At 47.0% G+C, this 23613-nt stretch overlaps 2 protein-coding genes across 3 annotated transcripts in view; both read left to right on the forward strand.

Moving 5' to 3' along the window:
- Positions 1–7489: 7489 nt before the first annotated feature.
- On the forward strand, positions 7490–13661 carry LOC140393841 (uncharacterized). The gene is made up of 2 exons (XM_072480360.1): positions 7490–8263; positions 10923–13661. The coding sequence occupies exon 2, from the start codon at positions 11437–11439 to the stop codon at positions 12853–12855; it is 1419 nt and encodes a 472-aa protein (XP_072336461.1). The 5' UTR covers positions 7490–8263; positions 10923–11436; the 3' UTR covers positions 12856–13661.
- A 574-nt stretch (positions 13662–14235) lies between these two features.
- Positions 14236–23613, forward strand: part of rnpep (arginyl aminopeptidase (aminopeptidase B)) — a 46884-nt gene continuing 37506 nt past the window's right edge. The window contains exons 1-2 of one of the 2 annotated variants that reach the window (XM_072480361.1): positions 14236–14641; positions 21438–21578. In XM_072480361.1, the coding sequence (XP_072336462.1) occupies positions 14261–14641; positions 21438–21578 (522 nt within the window). In that variant the 5' untranslated portion in view covers positions 14236–14260. The remainder of the gene's footprint in view (positions 14642–21437; positions 21579–23613) is intronic. The other variant, XM_072480362.1, reaches the window with a different exon arrangement.

The following is a 23613-nucleotide window of genomic DNA, read 5'->3' on the forward strand; positions in this document are numbered from 1 at the left end:
TGTCCCTTTATTTACCACCTTTCACAACTTCTGGAAGAGCAAATTGCTTCTCAGGTACAGTATGTAAGTGCCTTTGAAAGTGTAGGCATGATTATATCACAGACAATACACTAAGGCAATTATACGGAAGCAGGATTTCACAAACCTTTCACTATTCAGTCAAAACATGGTATTGCACCTTGGTTCAGGAACCAATCCCCCATTTGTAACATTGTTCCCAGGGAAAAACTGGTTCTGACTTACAACGGTTCACCTTACATAGAATTTCATAGAATTTACAGTGCAGAAGGAGGCCATTCGGCCCATCAAGTCTGCACCGGCTCTTGGAAAGAGCATCCTACCCAAGGTCAACACCTACACCCTATCCCCATAACCCAGTGATCCCACCCAACACTAAGGACAATTTTGGACATTAAGGGCAATTTATCATGGCCAATCCACCTAACCTGCACATCTTTGGACTGTGGGAGGAAACCGGAGCACCCGGAGGAAACCCACGCACACACGGGGAGGATGTGCAGACTCAGCACAGACAGTGACCCAAGTCGGAATCGAACCTGGGACCCTGGAGCTGTGAAGCAATTGTGCTATCCACAATGCTACCATGCTGCCCAACGACGTGGCCTTCAGGAACCAATTGTGTCTTAAGTCTGAGGGTTGCCTGTATGTGCTTTATTAACCATTGTCTTAACCTGCCCTGCCAACTGCAATGATTTATGCACATAAACACCCAGGTCCCCTTCTCCTGCACTCTTTTTAGAGTTGTACCTCCTATTTTATATTGTCTCTTTATGTCTTTTCTGCCAAAATGAATCACTTCACATTTCTCTGCATTAAACTTTGTTTGTCACCTGTCCATCCATTTCATCAACTTGTCCATATCCTTTTGAAGTTCTACATTATCCCCTTCACAGTTCACAATGCTTCTGAGTATTGTGTCATCTGCAAACTTTGAAATTCTGCCGTGTATACCAAGATCTCGATCATTAATATGTACCAGAAAAATCAAGTCCCAGCACTGACCTCGAGGAACCTCCCATTACAAACCTTCCTCCCGCCCAAAAAATATCTATTAACTGCTACTCTCCATTTCATGCCGCAACATATTTCTCTTCACCCCACATTTTCCTCTCTATTTTTGTGCCATCAACAAATTTAGCAATTTGATCCTTTTATCCAAGTCATTGATATAAATTGTGTCACTCCATTCATTACATGTTGCCAAAAATGACCCATTTATGCCAACTCTGTCTCCAATATCTAACCAATTCTCTATCCAAATTAATATGTTACCCCCGACAGCACAAGCTCTTATTTTGTGCAGTAACCTTTGATGAGGCACCTTGTCAAATGTCATCTGGAAATTGAAATACACCATATCCATAAGTCTCCCTTTTATCCACATTGCTCATTACTTCCTCAAAGAACTCTAATAAATTAGTGAAACATGATTTACCTTTCCCATATCATGTTGACTCTGCCTGATTGAATTGAGATTTTCGAAGTGCCCTGCTGAAACCTCCTTAATAATAGATTCCAACATTTCCTTATGACATATGTTGAGCTGTTTGAGGAAGTAACAGAGAAGGTTACTGAGGGTCATGTCGATTATGTAGTGTACATGGACATGCCACATAACAGGCTGTACTCATTGGAGTGTGGAAGAAGAGAGGCGACCTTATGGATACATATAGGATTCTCAGGGATCTTGACAGGTTAGATGCTGAGAGGATGTTTCCTCTTGTGGGAGAATCTAGGACCAGAGGGCATAATCCCAAAGTAAGTGGTCTCCCATTAATGACAGAGACGAGGAGGTATTTCTTCCCTCAGAGGATAGTGAATCTGTGGAATTCTTTACTGCAGAGAGCTGTAGAGGATGGGTCATTATGTAAGGCTGAGATAGACAGATTTTTAATAAGGAAGGGAATTTTTGTGAGGGCCACGAAGAATCCAGCACGAGTTTTAAGGATACAAAGAAATAAGATTTATTTATAATAGCATATATACACACAGCAGCAGCAGCAACTTCGCTTGCTGCTCACTCCTTCCTGCTGGTTCCAAACTGGCCAGCTTTATTTATACAGGGAGTCTGCTAATGATTTATCCGCCCCCCTCATTGGGAAAGCTCATACTCCCACAGGATTGTGGGATTGTCATTAGTCCCCAGTCAATGGTAAGCAGGCAGGTTATAACATCCCTCCCCCCCCAAAGTCCAAGGAATCCACTGAAGGCCCTGGCGAAGGAGGGTGTCGGACTCGTTTTGCCGCAGGCCGGACACCATTTGCACGAGGCGCTGGATCGGGTGGCGTGTAACGAGATGGAGACCGGCCCTTCCGTGATGAACAGCGTAACGGTTGTACATCCACGGCCCGTGGGCCCGAGGATTCTCCTTCTAATGCGTCCTGTGTCTCCACCTCGAAGTCAGAGTCTGCTGCCTCCGTCATCTCGGCGTCTCTACCTCCACACGGTTCTGTAACGACCTGCGCAGGGTTTGAGTGTGGCACCAGAGGAAGATTATGAGGACTACTTTCCATTGTCTCTAGTCTCTGTGGCTGTAGAAATGAGCTCCGGGGGCGGGGAACCTTTGGAAGGGATAGTCTTCTGGTCCGAACGTGGTCAATATGTTTGCGCTGGAGACGATCCTGGGCTTGCACCTGATAAGATATAGGGCCCGTTTGGCGAAAGATTACGCCAGGGACCCACTGGGCACCACCAGCAGAATTCTGAACGATCACTGGGTCACCGGGCGCAAACTGCCAAATCAGCCAATGCCGAGGAAAGCCACGTCCCTGCCGTTCTTGTGTGTGGCGTACTTTTGCGCCAATGTCTGGGAAAACCATGCTAAGATGGGTGCAAAGCCTCCAGCCCATTTGGAGTTCTGCGGGAGCTACCCCAGTCACCACATGGGGGGCGAGCCAGTCTCATGTCCATTGATCCGGAAGACTGCTTCTTTAGGCCTCTTTTGAATGTCTGCACTGCGCGCTCTGCCAACCCATTTGAAGCCGGGTGGTAAGGGGCAGTGCGGATATGGCGTATGCCGTTCATCTTCATGGACCTCGCAAACTCCTCACTTGTGAATGGAGTGCCGTTATCCGTGGCCAGCATCTCGGGGAGGCCATGGCATATGCCGTTCATCTTCATGGACCTCGCAAACTCCTCACTTGTGAATGGAGTGCCGTTATCCATGGCCAGCATCTCGGGGAGGCCATGGCGTATGCCGTTCATCTTCATGGACCTCGCAAACTCCTCACTTGTGAATGGAGTGCCGTTATCCGTGGCCAGCATCTCGGGGAGGCCATTTGTAAAAGACAAACGCATCTTCTCAATTGTTGCGCAGGACGTTGTGCCTTGCATCTTATGCACCTCTAGCCATTTAGACTGGGCGTCGATTAATAAAAGGAACATGGATCCTTGAAAAGGGCCTGCGAAATCTGCATGCAAGCATGCCCAAGGTCGCCCTGGCCATTCCCAGTGATGTAGGGGTGCGGCCGGTAGAAGCTGCTGATGCTCCTGGCAAATGGAGCAGTTTTGGGCCACCTTTTCAATGTTTGTGTCGAGGCCTGGCCACCAGACATAACTCCGGGCCAACATTTTCATTTTGGTCACACCTGGATGCCCATTGTGCAAGTCTCTTAGTATCAGCTCCTGTCCTTTTTCCGGGACAATCACACGCATCCCCCACAAGTATTCCATGGTGAATTCTGACAGCTTGGAGGAAAATGCCCGCAACTCGCCTGGGAGCTGTCTATGCTGCCCACCATACAGGACTATGTGCCGAAGCTTTGACAGGACTGGCTCCGTCTGGGTCCACTCACGGATCTGTGATGCCGTGACAGGCAAGGTGTCCATAAAATTTAGGGTTGCAACCACCTCACCGGTCGTGGGGGTCGACATGGGACCGGTCGATAAAGGCAATCGGCTCAGTGAGTCGGCATTCGCTATCTGCGTTCCTGGTTTGTGCTCCAGAGAATACTCGTATGCAGCGAGCAACAAAGCCCAGCGCTGGATCCGTGCGGAGGCAATGGCCGGTATTGGCTTATCCTCTCTGAAAAGTCGCAGCAGAAGCTTATGATCAGTCACGATAGTGAAATGGCGGCCATACACGTACTGGTGGAAACGTTTCACTGCCAGGCCCTCCTTCTCGATCTGCACATACTTTTTTTCCGCTGCAGTCAATGTGCGGGAGGCGAAAGCTATTGGCCGCTCGGCACTGTTCTCCATCTTGTGGGACAGGACGGCCCCAATACCATACGGGGATGCATCACATGTGACGAGCAAAGGCTTTCCAGGATCATAGTGGGTTAGTAACCCAGACGACGACAATTGTTGTTTTACCCGCCGGAAAGTGGTTTCTTGCGGCTGACCCCAAACCCAGGTGTGATTTTTCTTTAGCAGAAGGTGCAACGGGACCAGCTTAGTTGCCAGATTGGGGAGGTACTTCCCGTAATAGTTTACGAGGCCGAGAAAAGAACGAAGATGCGAAGTGTCAGTCGGGGCGGGGGCCTGTTGAATCGCGCGCACCTTCTCTGCGACGGGGTGCAAACCTTCGCGGTTCACCCGATAACCCAGGTAGACTACTTCCTTCGCCTGAAAGACGCACTTTGTGCGATGTAAACGGACTCCAGCCTCCGAAAAGCATCTAAGGACAGCCTCCAGGTTTTCCAAATGTTCCTGCTCCAACGTCCCTGTGATCAAAACGTCATCTAAGTAGATAGCGACACGCGATAAACCTCTCAAAATGCCCTCCATAATGCGTTGAAAAATAGCGCAGGCAGAGGATACTCCAAAGGGCAAATGTGTATATTCATACAGGCCCCGTTGTGTATTAATCATTACATTTGGTCGGGAGGCAGGGTCCAGCTCCTGTAGGTAGGTAGGCGTGACTCATATCTAATTTTGTGAATGAGAGTCCGCCTGCAAGCTTCGCGTTGAGATCCTCTCTGCGAGGCATTGGATATCGGTCGAGTCGGGAAGCCGTATTCACTAAGTTTATAGTCGCCGCACTTGCGAACTATGGCATCTGGCTTCATTACAGGTACAATTGGTGCTGCCCAGTCAGCGAAACGGACGGGCCTGATAATGCCTAAAGTCTCCAAATGAGTGAGCTCTCCTTCTACCTTCTCAAGCAAGGCGTAAGGCACCAGGCACGCCCGGAGATAGCGCAGCGTGGCTCCTGGTTCGACTTGGATATGGTCTACGGCCCCATCTATCTTCCCCAAACCGGGCTGGAATACATCTGGGTATCGTCCTAGCACCTCAGTCAACCCTCCAGAAACTGTTTGGAGGATGTGCTGCCACAGCAACCGCAAATGGCGCAACCAGTCCCGACCCAACAGGCTGGGCCCATGGCCGCGCACCATTATCTAAGTGGGAAACGCCCCTCCTAGCGTCCATAAACAACAGGGGTCATCGTAGTTCCTGCAATGTCCAATGGTTCCCCCGTGTAGGTGGCCAACCTGGCCTGTGTGTCGGTTAATGTAAGTGTCTGTATACCCTGCTTGATGTCGTCTGGGCGATCACGGAGACTGCTGCGCCAGTGTCCAACTCCATCTCAAACGGGTGACCATTGACCCATACTGTCACCTTAATGGGGGCCACACGGGGAGCTGCCACACAATGCAGTTGCAGGCAGTCGTCCTCTGTCTCCACGTCCTTAGGAGTAGTCGCTGCAGGTTCATCCACATGGAAGGTGCGGCCCCTGGGCTGGTCCCAGTTTCAGTCGGAACGACAGCTCCTCTGGTGCTCCAGGACCGGCGTCCGCGACGGGGTCAGCGCCTACAAGTCTGACACGGACGTGGCTGCTCATCCATTGGCTCTGGAGAAGGCTCCCTTCGGGGAGGAATGTCCGACGGCCACTGGCGTCGATCCGGACGTCGCCTCGCCCAAGGTACTGCAGTCGTTTTTGGACGGAAGGGGTTGCGCCCCAAGGCATGCACCTCCATTCCCTGTAGCTCCTGCACTCCTCGTTCTGCGCTCTCTCGGGCCAATACTATTTGAATGGCCTGTTGAAAAGTCAATGTTGGCTCAGCTAACTTTCTCTGGGCGGCCGCATTGTTAATACCGCAAACCAAACGGTCGCGTAACATTTCTGACAAGGTCTCACCATAGTCACAGTACTCCGCAATCCTGCGTAGCCTGGATAGAAAGTCGGCAAGGGATTCTCCTGGGGTCCTCTCAGTGGTATTAAATCGGTAACGTTGGACTATCGTGGACGGGGTTGGGTTAAAATGTTGCCCCACTAAATTCACAAGTTAATAAAACGTTTTGGTGTCCGGCGCAGCTGGGTACGTAAGGCTCCCAATCACCCCAAACGTATGCGGGCCGCAGGCGGTGAGCAATATGACCACCTGGCCCTCGTTTTCGGTGATATTGTTTGCCCAGAAATAGTAACACATCCGTTGTGCGTACTGGTTCCAGCTTTCCAGCGCAGCATCAAAAACATCCAAACGTCTGTACAGAGGCATGGTGTAATAGAAAACAACCTCCAACCAGTATCCGACAAAAATCCAGGGAAGTGGCTTCAGCAGTGTAGACAGCTATTCACTTTAACCCTCGTCGCCAGTTTTGTGAGGGCCACAAAGAATCCAGCACGAATTTTAAGGATACAAAGAAATAACATTTATTTACAATAACATTTATTTACAATGACATATATATATATCACGGGCTGGTTTAGCACAGGGCTTTGAAAGCAGACCAAGGCAGGCCAGCAGCACGGTTCAATTCCCGTACCAGCCGCCCTGAACAGGCGCAGGAATGTGGCGACTAGGGGCTTTTCACAGTAACTTCATTTGAAGCCTACTTGTGACAATAAGCGATTTTCATTTCATTCATTTCATATCAGCAGCAGCAACTTCCCTTGCTACTCACTCCTTCCTGCTGGTTCCAAACTGGCCAGCTTTATTTATACAGGGAGTCTGCTAATGATTTCTCCGCCCCCCCTTATTGGGGAAGCTCATACTCCCACAGGATTGTGGGATTGTCATTAGTCCCCAGCCAAGGTTTTCACAGGAATCAAGGGCATAAGGCGGAAAAGTGGAGTTGAGGAAAATGTCAGACCAATCATGATCTCATTGAAATGGTTGCGCAGACTCGATGGGCTGAATGGCCTACTTCTGCTCCTACGTCTTATGGTTTTATCCTGGGATTTTTAAGTAGGATCATATGGTGTGAAAACCAGGAGGTTATGATGAACCTGTATAAAAACCTGTTTCGGCCTCAACTGGAGAATTGTGTCTAACACTTCATGAAGAATGTGAAGGCATTAGAGAGGGTGCAGAAAATATTCAGGAGAATTGATCCCAGAAGTGGCACTGCAGCCACATGGATAGATTGGGGAAGTGGGGGCTGTTCCTAAGATTCAATAAGAGATTTCCCCAGAGACACAAACACAAATTCGCTCAGGTGGCCGCCAAATGCTGTGACCTGAATAAAACCAATGTGAAATATGAAGAGAAAATACCGGAGACACACAGCAGGTGTGTGAGAAATGAACATTCTGTGTTGTTTTAGTGTTGTTTTTACATGTATATACTCTGGTTCACAGTTAAGATGTCAACAATGAAGCATGATGGGAAAATTAACATGTCAAGTTCTGAGTAAGCTATAGTGAGCGAATTATTATAACGATGTACCAGAATGACCTTCGGGAAAGAACGGAATGAACAATAACAGAGATTGCTAAGCAAGGGGGAGATAGCAGGTGCAAGCAAAGGGCCCCATTCTTATCTTTAACTGCCGGTCCAAGGATGCACCAGGAGCGGATAGAACTCACTATGCAAGGGAGAGACCAAATAAGGGATCACTGATAAGGGGACTGCCCTTTCTATAGTTTGTGGGATGTGTTTCTCAGGGATGGGTTCCCACGGATTGTATTTGCATGGATTGTATATAACAAAGTGATGCTGTGTGAATTCTTTGTGTCTCTGCTGTTGCTTACTGGAGGCACCCGCTCTTGCAAGAACGATTTGAAAATAAATGCTTCTTCAGAATTTGACTAAGTGTAAATCTTTTATTAAGTGAGCAGTGTTTCTCACAATTGGGGGCTCGTGGCCGGGATAGTTTTTCATTGATCAGGGGGGGCGGCTCAAGAGGAACCGAGAAGACGCGTCCCGTTATTTAAACGGTCTCGTACTTCACCTTGAGTGGTTACCCACGGTCAACTGAACACGTTCCTAGGGTAGTCATTCTGAAGAAGCAAGTAACGGATTATAGTGGCAGGCACGCCGTGAGGGAAGTCAGGCAACTCTGTGCACGGAGCAAGGTAAGAAAAACGGCTTTTAAGTACTACCTTGTTGACTTGGGTTTGTATCTAAACATCCGCAGGGGCGGGTTAATGATATAAGGACTCTGGAGTTTATATCTAGACATCCGTATAAGTGTATGGGCGGATTGATGATATAAGTGCTTTCAGGATTGTGATTGTTGTGACAGGGTCATAACTAGACACTTTACTTAGAAATAAGTGAAAGTTGAGTACATTACAATGGGAAGTAAAAACTCAAAACAAGGTTGTGAGAAACAAGGAGACGGCGTTGATAAGAGAATCCCTAAGAATATCCCACCAGAAAGCCCAGTGGGTCGGATGTTAGTGAATTGGGATTTTGAGAGCCACGTACAAGAATATATATGTCAATGATAAAAGACCCTGTTCAAATAAAGAAGTAAGCTACGCGAGTTGTAGGCTTCCTAGCGGGAACGCCACCTGAATATATCCATTAATCCCACAGGGCGAAGACGTTCGCACAGCCCCTCTTAAATGGGACGTCCTAGATAATTTGCCACCCCCTTATAAGAATAAGTCAAACGACAAGGACTCGCCAAATGACCAACAAATGAATAAAGGCAAATCAGAGAAAGTCCCTGAAGAAGAAGGAGGGAGTAAAATGATATTAAGATCCACAAAAGGACAGATAAAGGAACCAGAAATAACGAAACTGAACCCCCTTCGGGAAGTCCCGATTGGAGATGGAGACATAGGATTTGTAAATTCTCCTTTAAATTCAGGAGAAGTCAGAGCATTCAAAAAAAAAACCAGAAAACGAAAATGATGGTTGCAACTGTAAATGAGGTAGTGAGCAGATACAGAGAGAGACAGAGAGAGATACAGAGAGACAGAGAGAGAGATACAGACAGACAGAGAGAGACAGAGAGAGATACAGAGGGACAGAGAGAGAGATACAGAGAGACAGAGAGAGACAGAGACAGAGAGAGATACAGAGACAGAGAGAGAGACAGAGAGATACAGAGAGACAGAGAGAGACAGATAGAGAGAGAGAGACATACAGAGAACAGAGAGAGAGAGAGATACAGACAGAGAGACAGAGATAGAGATACAGAGAGACAGAGAGAGAGATACAGAGAGAGAGAGACAGGCAGAGAGAGAGAGATACAGAGACAGAGAGAGAGATAGAGAGACAGAGAGAGAGAGACAGGCAGAGAGAGAGATACAGAGACAGAGAGAAAGATACAGAGACAGAGAGAGATACAGAGAGACAGAGAGAGAGATACAGACAGAGAGAGACAGAGACAGAGAGAGATACAGAGAGAGAGACAGAGAGAGACAGAGAGACAGAGAGAGACAGATAGAGAGAGAGAGACATACAGAGAACAGAGAGAGAGAGAGAGATACAGAGAGAGAGAGAGAGAGATACAGAGACAGAGAGAGAGATAGAGAGACAGAGAGAGAGAGACAGGCAGAGAGAGAGAGAGATACAGAGACAGAGAGAGAGAGAGATACAGACAGACAGAGAGAGACAGAGATAGAGAGAGAGAGAGAGACAAAGAGAGAGACTGAGAGATACAGAGAGACAGAGAGAGACAGACAGAGAGAGAGAGAGATACAGAGAACAGAGAGAGAGAGAGATACAGAGAGACAGAGAGAGAGATACAGACAGAGAGAGACAGAGACAGAGAGAGATACAGAGAGAGAGAGAGAGAGACAGAGAAGGCTGCAACATGCCTGGAGTCACTGTTTCAATACAGAGAGAGAGAGAGAGAGACAGTTTGTTACAGAGAAGGCTGCAAATACTGAACTATCACCCGTGGGAAGGCTGAAATAATCATTCGGGAGCAAATAGTTCCCCGATACGGGTTGGTAGAAAATATAGACTCGGACAGGGGAAGTCACTTTACCTCTGAGGTCTTATCAACCGCAGTGTCAGTTCCCTGTCCGGCAAGTTCCCAATATAGCATACAACCCTGCCAACCGCAGGGGCCCAACAACCAGGTATTTCAAAATAATTATTATAATTAATAAATTAATCAAATTTGATACTACTGATTCAGTATTAATAAATTATACAATATAATACAGTCAAACAGTTGATTGATCAGTAACATTTCAATAATAGTATTTCAGCTCAAATTCATCGATTGTAAGGGTTGGATTGCTGCCAAATTCCCGTTATCAGATGTCCCTGAACGATCTGTTTTTTTTAAATCAAAGTTGTTCTGGTTTTTTTTTAAAAGACCAGCTTCCACATGATTTGAAGTTTTGATTTCCAGGCTAATTCTAAACATTTATTTTGGAATATCAATCACAATAACTTATTAAACATATCGGTTTTCTGTAGGTGAATTCGTCGATTCTATTAAAGAAGTCACTACTAGAAGTTTGGAGATAAATTGGGACTTCCACACTCCTTGGCACCCCCCCCCCCCGCCCCCCCTCATCGGGACGGGTGGAAAGGATGAATCAAACTCTTAAAAATCGTTTGTCAGAAATAATACTAGAAACTAGGCTCCCCTGGACAAAATGCTTACCGATAGTCCTTTTAAGAAAAGATTTGGGGCTGTCCCCATACAAAATGTTGTTCGGATTGCCATACCTTGGAACAATGGGAGAATGACCCATTGCCGAATGTAAAGATATTTGTGTAAAGAAATATATACTGGCACTGTTCCTCATTATCATTCCTCAGGAGACAAGGACTGCTAGCGCAGACACCTCCCCTTGAATTCGCAGTCCACAAATTTAAACCAGGAGATTGGGTACTGGTGAAATCGTGGAAAGAAAACAAGCCTCAACCCACTTGGGACGGGCCGTTCCTGGTTTTGTTAACCACAGAGACTGCCATACGAACTGCTGAAAAAGGTTGGACTCATTACAGCAGAACGAAGGGTCCCATTAAATCACCACCTGAACAGGAACAATGGCATGTGGAGGCCACTGAGGAACCATTTAAGATAAGATTGAAAAGACACTAAATCCTGAACTGTTCAATAATATGACGAAACTACAGCTAAAATGGACTATGCAATGTATAATAATATTAATGATGTGGGAGTTTGGAATCGGTCGTATGATTACATTGACAATCCCAGAAAGTCAGTACCCTCAGGTAATACGAACTGATCTGTGCACCCTCAGACTGCGTGTCAGCGGGGCAGGGAAAGGAGTTTAGGGTAGACTCCCTTCATTATTACCGAGGGGGGATGATTACGGAGAGGGAGGGTTGGCTGAAATGGTTCTGCCAATTGCCCAGAGGGGCACCACCGGTTGTCTCCATTCACCAGATTAATGGTTATTCCCCCTCAACGTGCAATGCTGGTACTTGTCACCCCGTATACATCACCGTAAAACACACGGCCTGGATGGAGTCTGGCAATAGGGTTTGTTCACTTAGAAATGAGATATTCGGGGTGATCATGAGAAATGGCAAGACTGAATGCTGCTTCCGTATTTTATTAGACCAGGGAGCAACTCCCACTAATGACACTAGGGGCAACACGGCGAAGAAAGAGAAAGAACAGGGAGTCAAAATAATTGAAGTAAAAGATTTAGAGCAAGCCTTTGAGATAGAGACCGGCTATGAGGAACAGAATGTGTGGATTGAGTGGGTGAGGTATTCGGCCCAGACGCTGAAGAAAGACAATTGTTATGCTTGCGCATCAGGTAGACCACAGGCCCATATGGAGCCCTTTCCACTGGGGTGGACAGACAATAGAGGGAGCATGGAATATATGATGGCCCTGTACCAAGATGCGACAGCCTGGGGCAACAAGACCTGCACTGCCCTATCTCTGATGTTTCCTCCTGTTAATAAGAAACTATCAGCAAATCCTCCCTCCTTCTTGGTTACCATGGCGCATCACAAATCGTGTATAAGTCATTCTGATACGGGGCTAAGTAAAGATATGGGAGACCTCAAGACTTGTATTGAGACTAAGAACGTGACCACCCAGGGCAATTACTCATCACTGAAAATACCACGTGCAGATATATGGTGGTATTGCGGAGGAAAGATTCTAAGGCCCACTCTACCCCCCCAATGGAAAGGGACATGCGCATTAGTTCAGCTCGCCAGTCCGTTCAGTATAGCCTATGAAAGGCAAGAGGAGAGGGGGAGTGTAAAAGGGGGACAATCTAAACGGGGCATACCTGCCTCATTTGATGACAGGATTTACCTGGACTCCGTTGGCATTCCCAGAGGAGTACCAGATGAATTCAAAGCCCGAAATCAGATTGCAGCTGGGTTCGAGTCCCTCTTCTGGTGGGTTACGATCAATAAGAATGTGGATTGGATAAACTATATATACTATAATCAACAGAGGTTCATCAATTATACCAGGGACGCCGTGAAGGGCATAGCAGAACAACTGGATGCAACCAGTAGAATGGCCTGGGAGAATAGATTGGCTCTGGATATGATTTTGGCAGAGAAAGGTGGTGTATGCATTATGCTCAAAGGACAGTGTTGCACGTTTATCCCCAACAACACGGCACCCGACGGATCGATTACCCGTGCGCTACAAGGGTTAACCACTCTGGCTGTGGAAATGGCACACAACTCAGGGGCAGACACATCCATGACTGGTGGCTTGAATCATTGTTTGGGAAATGGAAAGGGTTAATTGTATCCATCCTCACTTCCATCATCGTGGTGGTAGGAGCATTGGCGGCAATAGGCTGCTGCATCATCCCGTGTGTAAGAGGCTTGGTACAGAGGCTCATCGAAACAGCCTTGACCAAGCAGATGCCCCTGGGTCAGGATACCATTTGCCTACTAGAAAGTGGGGAGAATGAAGGGGGGGGGGCGGCCCAATAGAAAGGGAAGTTGAGAGGATGTTGGACAATTTTGGGGTAGCTTAGAGGAGACTACAAAGTGTAAAAAGCAACAACAGTAAAAAGAAAAAATGGGGATTTGTGAGAAATGAACATTCTGTGTTGTTTTAGTGTTGTTTTTACATGTATATACTCTGGTTCACAGTTAAGATGTCAACAATGAAGCATGATGGGAAAATTAACATGTCAAGTTCTGAGTAAGCTATAGTGAGCGAATTATTATAACGATGTACCAGAATGACCTTCGGGAAAGAACGGAATGAACAATAACAGAGATTGCTAAGCAAGGGGGAGATAGCAGGCGCAAGCAAAGGGCCTCATTCTTATCTTTAACTGCCGGTCCAAGGATGTACCAGGAGCGGATAGAACTCACTATGCAAGGGAGAGACCAAATAAGGGATCACTGATAAGGGGACTGCCCTTTCTATAGTTTGTGGGATGTGTTTCTCAGGGATGGGTTCCCACGGATTGTATTTGCATGGATTGTATATAACAAAGTGATGCTGTGTGAATTCTTTGTGTCTCTGCTGTTGCTTACTGGAGGCACCCGCTCTTGCAAGAACGATTTGAAAATAAATGCTTCTTCAGAATTTGACTAAGTGTAAATCTTTTATTAAGTGAGCAGTGTTTCTCACAGGTGGAATTGGTAATTGAAATTAAAGTAAATTAAAAGTTTTAAAACTTTTGAAACCAGCAATTGAGAGGCGTGACAGTGGTTGGAGCGAGAGGGGTGTGGCCATGGCGAGAGGGGTGTGGCCATGGCGAGAGGGGTGTGGCCATGGCGAGAGGGGCGGGGTCATTGCGAGAGGAGCGGGGCCATTGCGAGAGGGGCAGGGTCATAGCGGGAGGGGCGGGACCACAGTGAGCGAGCGGGGCAGAGTGAGGGGGGGGCAATACTGAGGGGCGGGGCTATGCCGAGAGAGGCGGGGCCTTAGTGAGGGGCGTGCTATCGCGCGAGCGGATCAAGGCCTGAGCAATAGGGGCGGAGCTACAGAGAAGGGTCGGGAACAGAGAGGTGGTGGGCGAGCCCAATGCGTGAGGGGTGGGGCCAGACAGAGAGGGGTGGGGGGGGGCAGAGCGAGAGGCGGGGCCAGAAGGACGGAGTCAGGACAAGAGGGCGGGGCTGCGCGGAGTGGGCGGGACCGTTGTAAAATGGGCGGGGCTCAGCGCGTAGTCGGCACTGCACGTGAGGCGATGATGGCGGCGGAGCTAGTCGGGGGTTCGGACACTGCCACCTCCTCCAGCTACCGACACTTTCGGGTCCGGCATTTCCACTTGGAGCTGCGGGTGGATTTCGACCGGAGGCAGCTGGAGGGCCGTGAGGTGTTGGAGCTGAGCTGCGTGCGGCCCGGTGGCGGCGGGGGGGAGCGGGAGCTCCGCCTGGACACTCACTCCAGCCTCTCTGTCCAGTCGGTGACGGCCCGCTCTGCCGGCGGAGATGCCCAGTCGCTGCCCTTTGAAATCCAGCCCTTCACCAACTATGGCGCCACCCTGGTGCTCACCTTAGCCGGCCCCTGTCGACATGGTGACCAACTGGAAGTGACTATCCACTACAAGGCCAACGATGGACCCGGGGTGAGTTCATAGAATCATAGAATTTACAATGCAGAAGGAGGCCATTCTGCCCAACAAGTCTGCACCGGCCCTTGGAAAGAGCACCCTACTTCTGCCTCCACCTCCACCCTATCCCCAGAAACCCCACCCAACTTTTTTGGGTGGCAATTTAGCATAGCCAACCCACTTAACCTGCACATCTTTTGACTGTGGGAGGAAACCGGAGCACCCGGAGGAAACCCATGCACACACGGGGAGGATGTGCAGACTCCGCACAGACAGTGACCCAAGCTGAGAGTTGTTGCTGCTTCAGTTTGAGATTACCTCCAGAGTTAAAATATCCCTAAACTGAGATTGATGTTGTTTATTGTTAGCCTGGGTACTCTTTGAGTTGAGATGCAAATCAGACTTTAACAATCTGGAGAGCCTGAATGGTCCCTTCCTGTGACTTAGTAACTTTCATTTATGGAGCATTATTTGAACGCCAAACAAAATCCCTTCACAAAAAAAATCTGAATGGAAGAAGGGCAGAGGTTGAGTTCAGAGGTTGAGCATTTGCAAGGACAAGCTCTTTTTTTTTAGAGATTTGGGGTTTGCTGAAGGTTGTAGAAGAGATCTTTAAGAAGTGGAAGGATTTAAGGAGATAGGAACTGATGTCCATCTAAATATGGGTGTGTGTTAAACTCTCAACACATTAAACTGGATACGACATCCAACATTTGAAAATTGTGAAATGATTTGCTTCAATGCAGGCTGTAAGTATTCTACAGACCTATTCAAATTTTAATGATTTGGAGGAGGAGAGATAAATAAATTTTGCAGAGCCTTGGGGAAAGAACCAATAGTGTGAACAAAACCTGTTGCTGTGGCTCGGGCACCTGGGGCAGGTTGGTGAGATGGAAACTCTGAAACAATAGCTGTGCAATGGGCAGGTGTGATATGGAAGGTTACACCTGAAACAATGACTGTGTTCTTACCTGATGCCACTGCTCCAGTAAGAGCAGGTAGGTGCATGTGATGAAACATTCAGCCGGTAGGTTGCTGAACCTCTATCTTTAAGCTGAATATAAGAAATCACATCAATGCTTACTAAATTATGGCCTAAGCAAGTCCCTTAACAAGACACTGATTAATTTTACATTTAGAAATGTAAATGTGCAAAGACTTTATAATATTTATATAGGGATCTGTGATTACCAAACCAAAACAGAACCACTGGCCTAGATAAATAGTTTGTGAAATCTATAGATTGCAATGACTGCAAATTTGGACTGCCTTAATAGCTTACTGGTTTTGTAAAATTTCAGTTTCAGTCCTCTTGTGAAACTGGTCCATTCTTTCTGGATCTACTGAGAGGTACCTGCAAAAAGGGGGGTGGTTAAAGATATAGGCTGGAATGTTACGGCTGTTGGGATTCCCTTTTCCTGCCGGCAACGCACCCCTGCTTTCCCGGCTGCGTGATGTGGCTTCAATGGGAAATCCCATGAATAAGCGGCGGGAAGAGAGAATCCCGCCATCAGTAAACGGTGCGCCGTCGAGAAACATGGCTGGGGGACCAGAGAATCCTGCCCATAATGTCAAAAATAAACTATTGAGTGCCCCAGGTATGCAAGTGACAGTGGCACAATAACTGATTTTCTATTTTTTACTGGTCTCTGATACATGGGTTCTAAATTATATTACCCACTGGTGCAGAGAAGGTTGAGTCCATTTAATTGAGATTTTTAAAATTAAGGGGTGTCTATAGTTTGATTGGGGATTGGTGATGTCCTCTTGGGGAATCGGTGATGAGGATTTATCCACTCAAGGTTGTTGCTAAGATTAAATTGAAAATTATATTTTTTGTCATCATGGGTGCCTGGTCAAAGGGATTGATTAAGGCAACATTGGATAAATATTTGAAACAGGACGATTCATTAGGAAAGAGCAGGGCAGTGGTATTAGTTTTGAATTGCTCCAGCATGGAGCTGGCACAGATTCAATGGGCCGAACAGCCTCATTCTGCACTATACATCTTTATCCTTCTAATGATGTCACCATGTTTTAAAATTATTTTCTGAAATTCAGACAGATTTCAGACACCACTTTGGTGTGGAGCAATACATTAATGTGGTTTAGATGATTGGCTCAGCATTTGCTTTTTTTAAACTTTCATTGTCATGTGCCTTGCACAAGATGCTGATGTGTTTCTTTTAAAAAACCTTTTGTGTGCAGAAATCATTGAGTGTAAGGCATCACCAATGAATATTATCTCTTTGTAATTCTTCTCAAAAGCTAAATATATTTAACCTATGCTAGAGATTCATATTCTCAAACCTAACTTACAACTAATTGAATTCAGCTGCAAAACTCTGCAGTGGTTTGGTTATGGTATTTTTAAAAACTTGTGTACCTATCATGTGTAATTTGGTTTAAAATTCATGTATCAAGTAACATGTTGCCTTTTTTGATACTTTGTAAAAGCGTACAAAGATAATTTTTCCTAACTTGAAACTTGTTGCATGTAGTAATGGTCCATAACTTCATTCAGCTGTATTCAATCTAAATGAATCAGAAAGCATTGGCATTCTGAGTGTAGAAAATATGAATGCGAATGAATGGCTTTAAACATGGAATGAGAAAAGGAACACTCATTTTTTAAAAACCTTTTATTGTTACAAGTAGACTTACATTACAATGAAGTTACTGTGAAAAGCTCCTAGTTGCCACATTCCGGTGCCTGTTCAGGTACACCGTGGGAAAATTCAGAATGTCCAAATTACCTAACAGCACTTCTTTCGGAACTAGTGGGAGGAAACCGGAGGAAACCCACGCAGACACGGGGAGAACGTGCAGACTCCGCACAGACAGTGACCCAGCTGAGAATTGAACCTGGGACTCTGGCATTGTGAAGCCACAGTGCTAACTACTGTGCTGCCCATTTCAACAAACCTGTTCCTTCCCCAAACCATATGCAATTCATCCTGTCATGGTCTCCACTTCATCTATTTAATCTCTTGAGAGGAAAAGTTGTATACAATTCTCAAAAGTATTCAGTGAAAAGTGCAGAACGTCTGTTCATTTACACTTCTTATTTGAACCCTGGCCGTCATAGACAAGTGCACCGACCACAGACACAAGCACACCCCTCCCCCAACCAGTTCCTCTGCTTCTTATCACGCTAACTTTTGAACGCAATTTTAATAAACTTTGAAATTGTGCAACTGATTACTGAAGTATAAATACTGGCTTTGTTTGGCTGAATTTCCATCCTCCACTGTAGTGGTGGCACAAATTAATTTATTTTAAATGGGCTATCGTAGAAAGAGAAATCTCCCAAATTGTTAAATATTTGTATCTAAGTAACATAATGGAGCAACTATTCAGCTTTTATTTAAAATTGAACCTTGACAAAATTGAAAATTTTATGGTGCTAAGATGATTTTGTCTTTTAATAATTAGCCAAATTAATTTGGACATGCAGCTTCTGAGGCTATTGTGCCTGTAGTAGCTACTTCAAAGGACAGATTGCACAGTATACCCAATTACCCTGATTAATGACATGGCAATCATGTGCAGTTCGCAGATCTCACATGATATTAAATAAAGTGGATTTCCACATTGTTAAACAAATTGAATTGCATTAAAAACAAAGTATTGTAAATGCCGAGAATCTACTGGATGCCCTGTTTAAACAATCTTGTTTTGTGGGTTGTTACTGAAACCCAAGAGCAAATGAACTATTTTTGAACACATCACTTTAATGGGGAGAGCTGAAGACTGGTACTTTTTTAATGCCCAGTTTTGAGTAGATTTACGGTCGTGGTTCAGACCTTGAAGTTAACACTGATCCATCAAACTGGATTTTATTGGTGACGCTCGTACCAAAGCACTTATAGACAGTTAAGTACTTTTTGATGTGTAGCCATTATGTGGTTATTTTAGTTGCTGCTGTACTCAAATTGCCATAAACAATATTGCTAAACCATCTTTAAAAAACATTAAGCTGGTTTACGTGAAAAACTGCTGGCTGTAAAATTTCCCTAGTTTTGTATCTTTAAAAAAAAAAAAAAAAAAAATTTTATTCTCCTTTTTCACATTTTCTCCCACATTTACACCCATCAACAATAAACATTAATCAGCAAGATATGTCAATCCCCATAATAACAACGATCCCATCCGCCCACCAACCCCCAAACCTCAGCCCACATGTTTACATAAACAAATGACAAAAAGGAATCTGGGATTACCCATAGTCACCCTTAATCTACACAGCCCCCCAACTAATGTTCGATGTTATCCAGTTCTTGAAAGTGCATAATAAATGGTGCCCATGACTTGTAGAACCCCTCCGAGCTTCCCCTCAATTCGAACTTAACCTTCTCAAGGGTCAAGTATTCCAACAGGTCCCCCCGCCATGCCAGGGCACTGGATGGAGAGGCTGCTCTCCATCCCAGCAGGATCCGCCTTCGGGCGATCAACGAGGCGAAGGCTATGATATCTGCCTCCGCTCCCGTTTCCAACCCTGGCTGGTCAGACACCCCGAATATGGCCTCCTGGGGACCCTGGTTTCACACGCACCACCTTGGAAATTACCTTAAACACCTCCTTCCAGTACTCCCCTAGCTTTGGACAGGACCCCCCCCCCCCCCCACAACGTGCTCACACATCCTCTACTCCTTCGGCTCATCCTCGCCCTCGTGAGGTGCGCTCTATATACCACCTTCAGCTGTATCAGCCCCAACCTCGCACATGAGGTGGAGGCATTCACACTCCGGAGCACCTCACACCAGACCCCCTCCTCTATAACCTCTCCCAGCTCTTCCTCCCACTTTGCTTTGATCCCTTCCAGTGGTGCCTTATCCTCTTCCAGAATAGCTCCGTACACCGCTGACACTGCCCCCTTCTCCAGGCCCCTTGTCGTCAACACCTCCTCCAGCAATGTGGAGGCCGGTTCCTCTGGGAAGCTCTGTATCTCCTTCCTGGCAAAATCCCGAACCTGCATGTACCTAAACACTTCTCCCTGCTCTAGCCCATACTTCGCTTCCAGCTCCCTCAAACTTGCAAACCGACCCTGAAGAAACAAATCTTTTAGCGTCTTAATCCCCTTCTCTTCCCATTTCCGAAAACTTCCATCCCACCTCCCTGGCTCAAATCTGTGGTTCCCCCGAATCGGCATTTCCCTTGACCCTAACCCCAACCCGAAGTGTTGGCGAAACTGCCTCCAGATTTTCAATGAAGCTATTATTACCGGACTCCCTGCATATTTCCCCGGAGCTATCTGGAGCGGCGCTGTTGCAAGTGCCTTCAGCCCCGACCCCCTGCACAAACTCTCCTCCATTCTGACCCACTGAGAATCCACCCCTCTGACCCAGCTCCGCACTTTCTCCACATTCGCCGCCCAGTAGTAGTACAACAAGTTCGGGAGACCCAAACCCCCTGCCTGCCTTCCCCTCTGTAGCAGCACCTTTCTCACTCTGGCCACCTTCCCTCCCCATATGAATGAGGTAATCCTTCCCTCAATCTCCCTGAAAAAAGACTTTGGTAGGAAAATCGGTAGGCATTGAAAAATAAACAGGAATCGCGGCAACACATTCATTTTAACTGCCTGTACCAGACCTGCCAGTGACAGAGGAAGGCCGTCCCACCTTGCCAGATCGGCTTTCACTCTCCTCACCAAACTAGTGATGTTGTACCTGCAAAGCCTCTCCCACTCCCGGGCAACCTGCACCCCCAGATACCTAAAATGAGTCCCTGCTCTACGGAATGGCAGCCCCCCCCACCCCTGCCCCCACCCCCGGCCGAGACACCACAAAGTACTCACTCTTGTCCAGGTTCAACTTGTACCCCGAGAAAGACCCAAATACCCGCAGTAGCTCCAATATTCCTCCTATTGACGCACTCGGCTCCGACACGTACAGCAGCAAGTTATCGGCATATAAGGACACCCTATGCTCTATACCCCCCCGCACTATTCCTTTCCATGCTCCCGAACTTCTCAATGCGATGGCCAGCGGCTCAATCGCAAGTGCAAACAGCAGGGGGGACATAGGACATCCCTGTCTCGTCCCACGGTGGAGAGAGAAATATCTCTAACTGATATATTATTTGTGCGGACACTCGCCTTCGGTTCCTTTATATAATAGCTTTACCCAGTTCACAAACCTTGGTCCAATCCCAAACCGCTCCAGCACTGCCATCAGGTACCCCCATTCTACCCGATCAAACGCCTTCTCGGCGTCCAATGCCACAACTACCTCTGTTTCCTTTCTTTCCGCCGGTGCCATAACAACGTTCAAAACCCATCTAATGTTCGAAAACAGCTGCCTCCCTTTCACTAACCCTGTTTGATCCTAGTTTTGTATCTTAACCCTGTCATGGCCCTCTGCACCACACAATTTGAGAACTGGGGTCCGAGACGGTGCATTTTGATCATTACTGGAATTCCACAGTATCACTCGAGTGTGACGAGACTCAGTGAGAGTGATGTAGATAACAGAATAAAATGATGCTTCCCCATTGGGCCTTCATTTCCTGACAGCCCTATTTATCCTCCACACAGCCCCAGCCCCAAGCTGAACATCTTGCCATTCATTATTTTTTCAAAGCAAAATTTAATTTGTACTTCTGCCTCTTGCCACTCCAAATTGCCTGGCTTCATCCGGTACTGACTGCCAACAAAGAGAAGCCTTTTCTGTATACATCTGGCTTTCCTGTGCACAATTTTTCTTTCCCTCCTTCCACACTCCAGGCACGAAGAGCACGTACTCGGCTGCTGTGCACGTAAAATGCTGCAAATCTGCATGAATATGGCTTGTCATTGTGTTCTTTTTGTTAGGTTGTCTGGCTGGATCCTGAACAGACAGCAGGAAAAGTGAAGCCATACCTCTTCACCCAAGGTCAAGCTGTCTTGAACAGGTCCTTCTTCCCTTGTTTTGATACTCCTGCAGTTAAGAGTACTTACTCTGCCTCCATTAAGGTAAAGCCAATGATTTTATTTCCCTGTAAGTTTGATGTAATGTAATAATAACCCCACGAGACCCACAGGGAAACCTGATTGATCGCCCTGTGGGACTCGGAGAATATGAGCTCCCCTGCTGAGGGGCGGAGCCTAACAGCCTCCGGTGGCGGCATGTAGAGGGGAAGTTGCATGTTGGGTAGCTCCTGTTTGAGGCGTGGTTTTATGTGTTTTAAATCCAGTCCTGGGGGCAATTCACGAATGATTGGATATAGGAAGATATAAAGAATGTCAAAAGGTTTAAGGGAAACCGCCGTGAAGAAGGGAGGGAGTGAATGTTCACCGTCGAGTGAAAGGGCCAACCAGGAAGCTAGCAAGATGCTGGACGCTGGGCTGATGGGTGGGGCTGCACTGCTCACAGATGACTGAGGTGGTATCTTTGGAGTTGGAGAAGCAGTTTGCGAAGCATATGGAGACGTTGAGGAAGGTGATGGTGGTGGCTTTGAAGGTATTGGAGGAGGAGGCAATTGCTCCGGTGAGAGTGGCAAAGACATCGGCCGAGGTGAGGGAGCAGGGCGAGAAGATGAAGGGAGTGGAGGAGGCCATGTCACAGCACAGCGATCAGCTCACCTTGATGGGGGATGAGCTGCAGTGGGTGGTCAAGGCCAGTAAGGAGCTTCGAGCAAAGCTGGAGGACATGGAGAACCGCTTGAGGTGGCAAAATTTGAGGATTGTGGGCTTGCCCGAGGGAATGGAGGGCTCGAGGTCAACTGTGTACTTCGCCAAGATGTTGGCGGAACTGATGGGGGAGAGAGAGGAGCCCTCGGTATGAACTGGACCGAGCCCATCAGTTTCTGAGGCCGAAGCCAAAGTTAAATGAGCCGCCAAGGACAGTGATCATCTGTTTCCACAGGTACCACATGAAGGAGAAGGTTTTGAACTGGGCGAAGCAAAAGCAGGAGGTGCAGTGGGCTGGTGCTGGTGTTCATATTTACCAAGACTTGACAGTGGAGCTGGCAAAGAGACGAGCGGCTATCGGCCAAGTGAAGACAGCATTATACAACAGCGGAGTGCGATTTGGAGTGGTGTATCCAGCGAAGCTGAGGGTGACCTATAATGCCAGAGATGTCTACTTCAGGGCAGTGGAGGCATTCGTGAAGGCAGAAGGCTTGGGACAGAAATGAAGCAAAGAACTGTGGACTTTGAAAGAGGAGTTGGGAGAGGGTATAAATGTGTTTTTTTGACCGATATTGATATTTTTTACTTCACGCTGTTATAGAGGTTAAGCTTTTTTTAGAGCATAGAACAGTACAGCACAGTACAGGCCCTTCAGCCCATGATGTTGTGCCGACCATTTATCCTAATCTAAGATCAACCTAACCTACACCCCTTCAATTTACTGCTGTCCATGTGCCTGTCTAAGAGTCGCTTAAATGTCCCTAATGACTCTGGCTCCATCACCTCAGCTGGCAGTGCATTCCACACACCCACCACTCTCTGTGTAAAGAACCTACATCTGACATCTCCCCTATACCTTCCCCCAATCACCTTAAAATGATGACCCCTCGCGACAGCAATTTCCACCTTGGGGAAAAGTCTCTGGCTATCCACTCTATCCATGCCTCTCATCACCTTGTACACCTCTATCAAGTCACCTCTCTGCCTTCTTCGCTCCAGTGAGAAAAACCTTAGCTCCCTCAACCTTGCTTCATAAGACATGCCCTTCAGTCCAGGCAGCATCCTGGTAAATCTCCTCTGTACCCTCGCCAAAGCATCCACATCCTTCCTATAATGAGGTGACCAGAACTGGACACAATATTCCAAGTGTGGTCTAACTAGAGTTTTATAAAGTTGCAGCAAAACCTCGCCTCTCTTAAACTCAATCCCCCTGTTAATGAAAGCCAACACACCATACACTTCTTAACAACCTATCAACCTGGGTGGCAAATTTGAGGGATCTATGTACGTGGACCCCAAGATCCCTCTGTTCCTCCACACTTCCAAGATAACCGTGTATTCGGCATTCAAATTCGACTTTCCAAAATGAATCACTTCA

This window comes from Scyliorhinus torazame, chromosome 17 (genome assembly GCF_047496885.1).
Source record: "Scyliorhinus torazame isolate Kashiwa2021f chromosome 17, sScyTor2.1, whole genome shotgun sequence".
Taxonomy (NCBI): domain Eukaryota; kingdom Metazoa; phylum Chordata; class Chondrichthyes; order Carcharhiniformes; family Scyliorhinidae; genus Scyliorhinus; species Scyliorhinus torazame.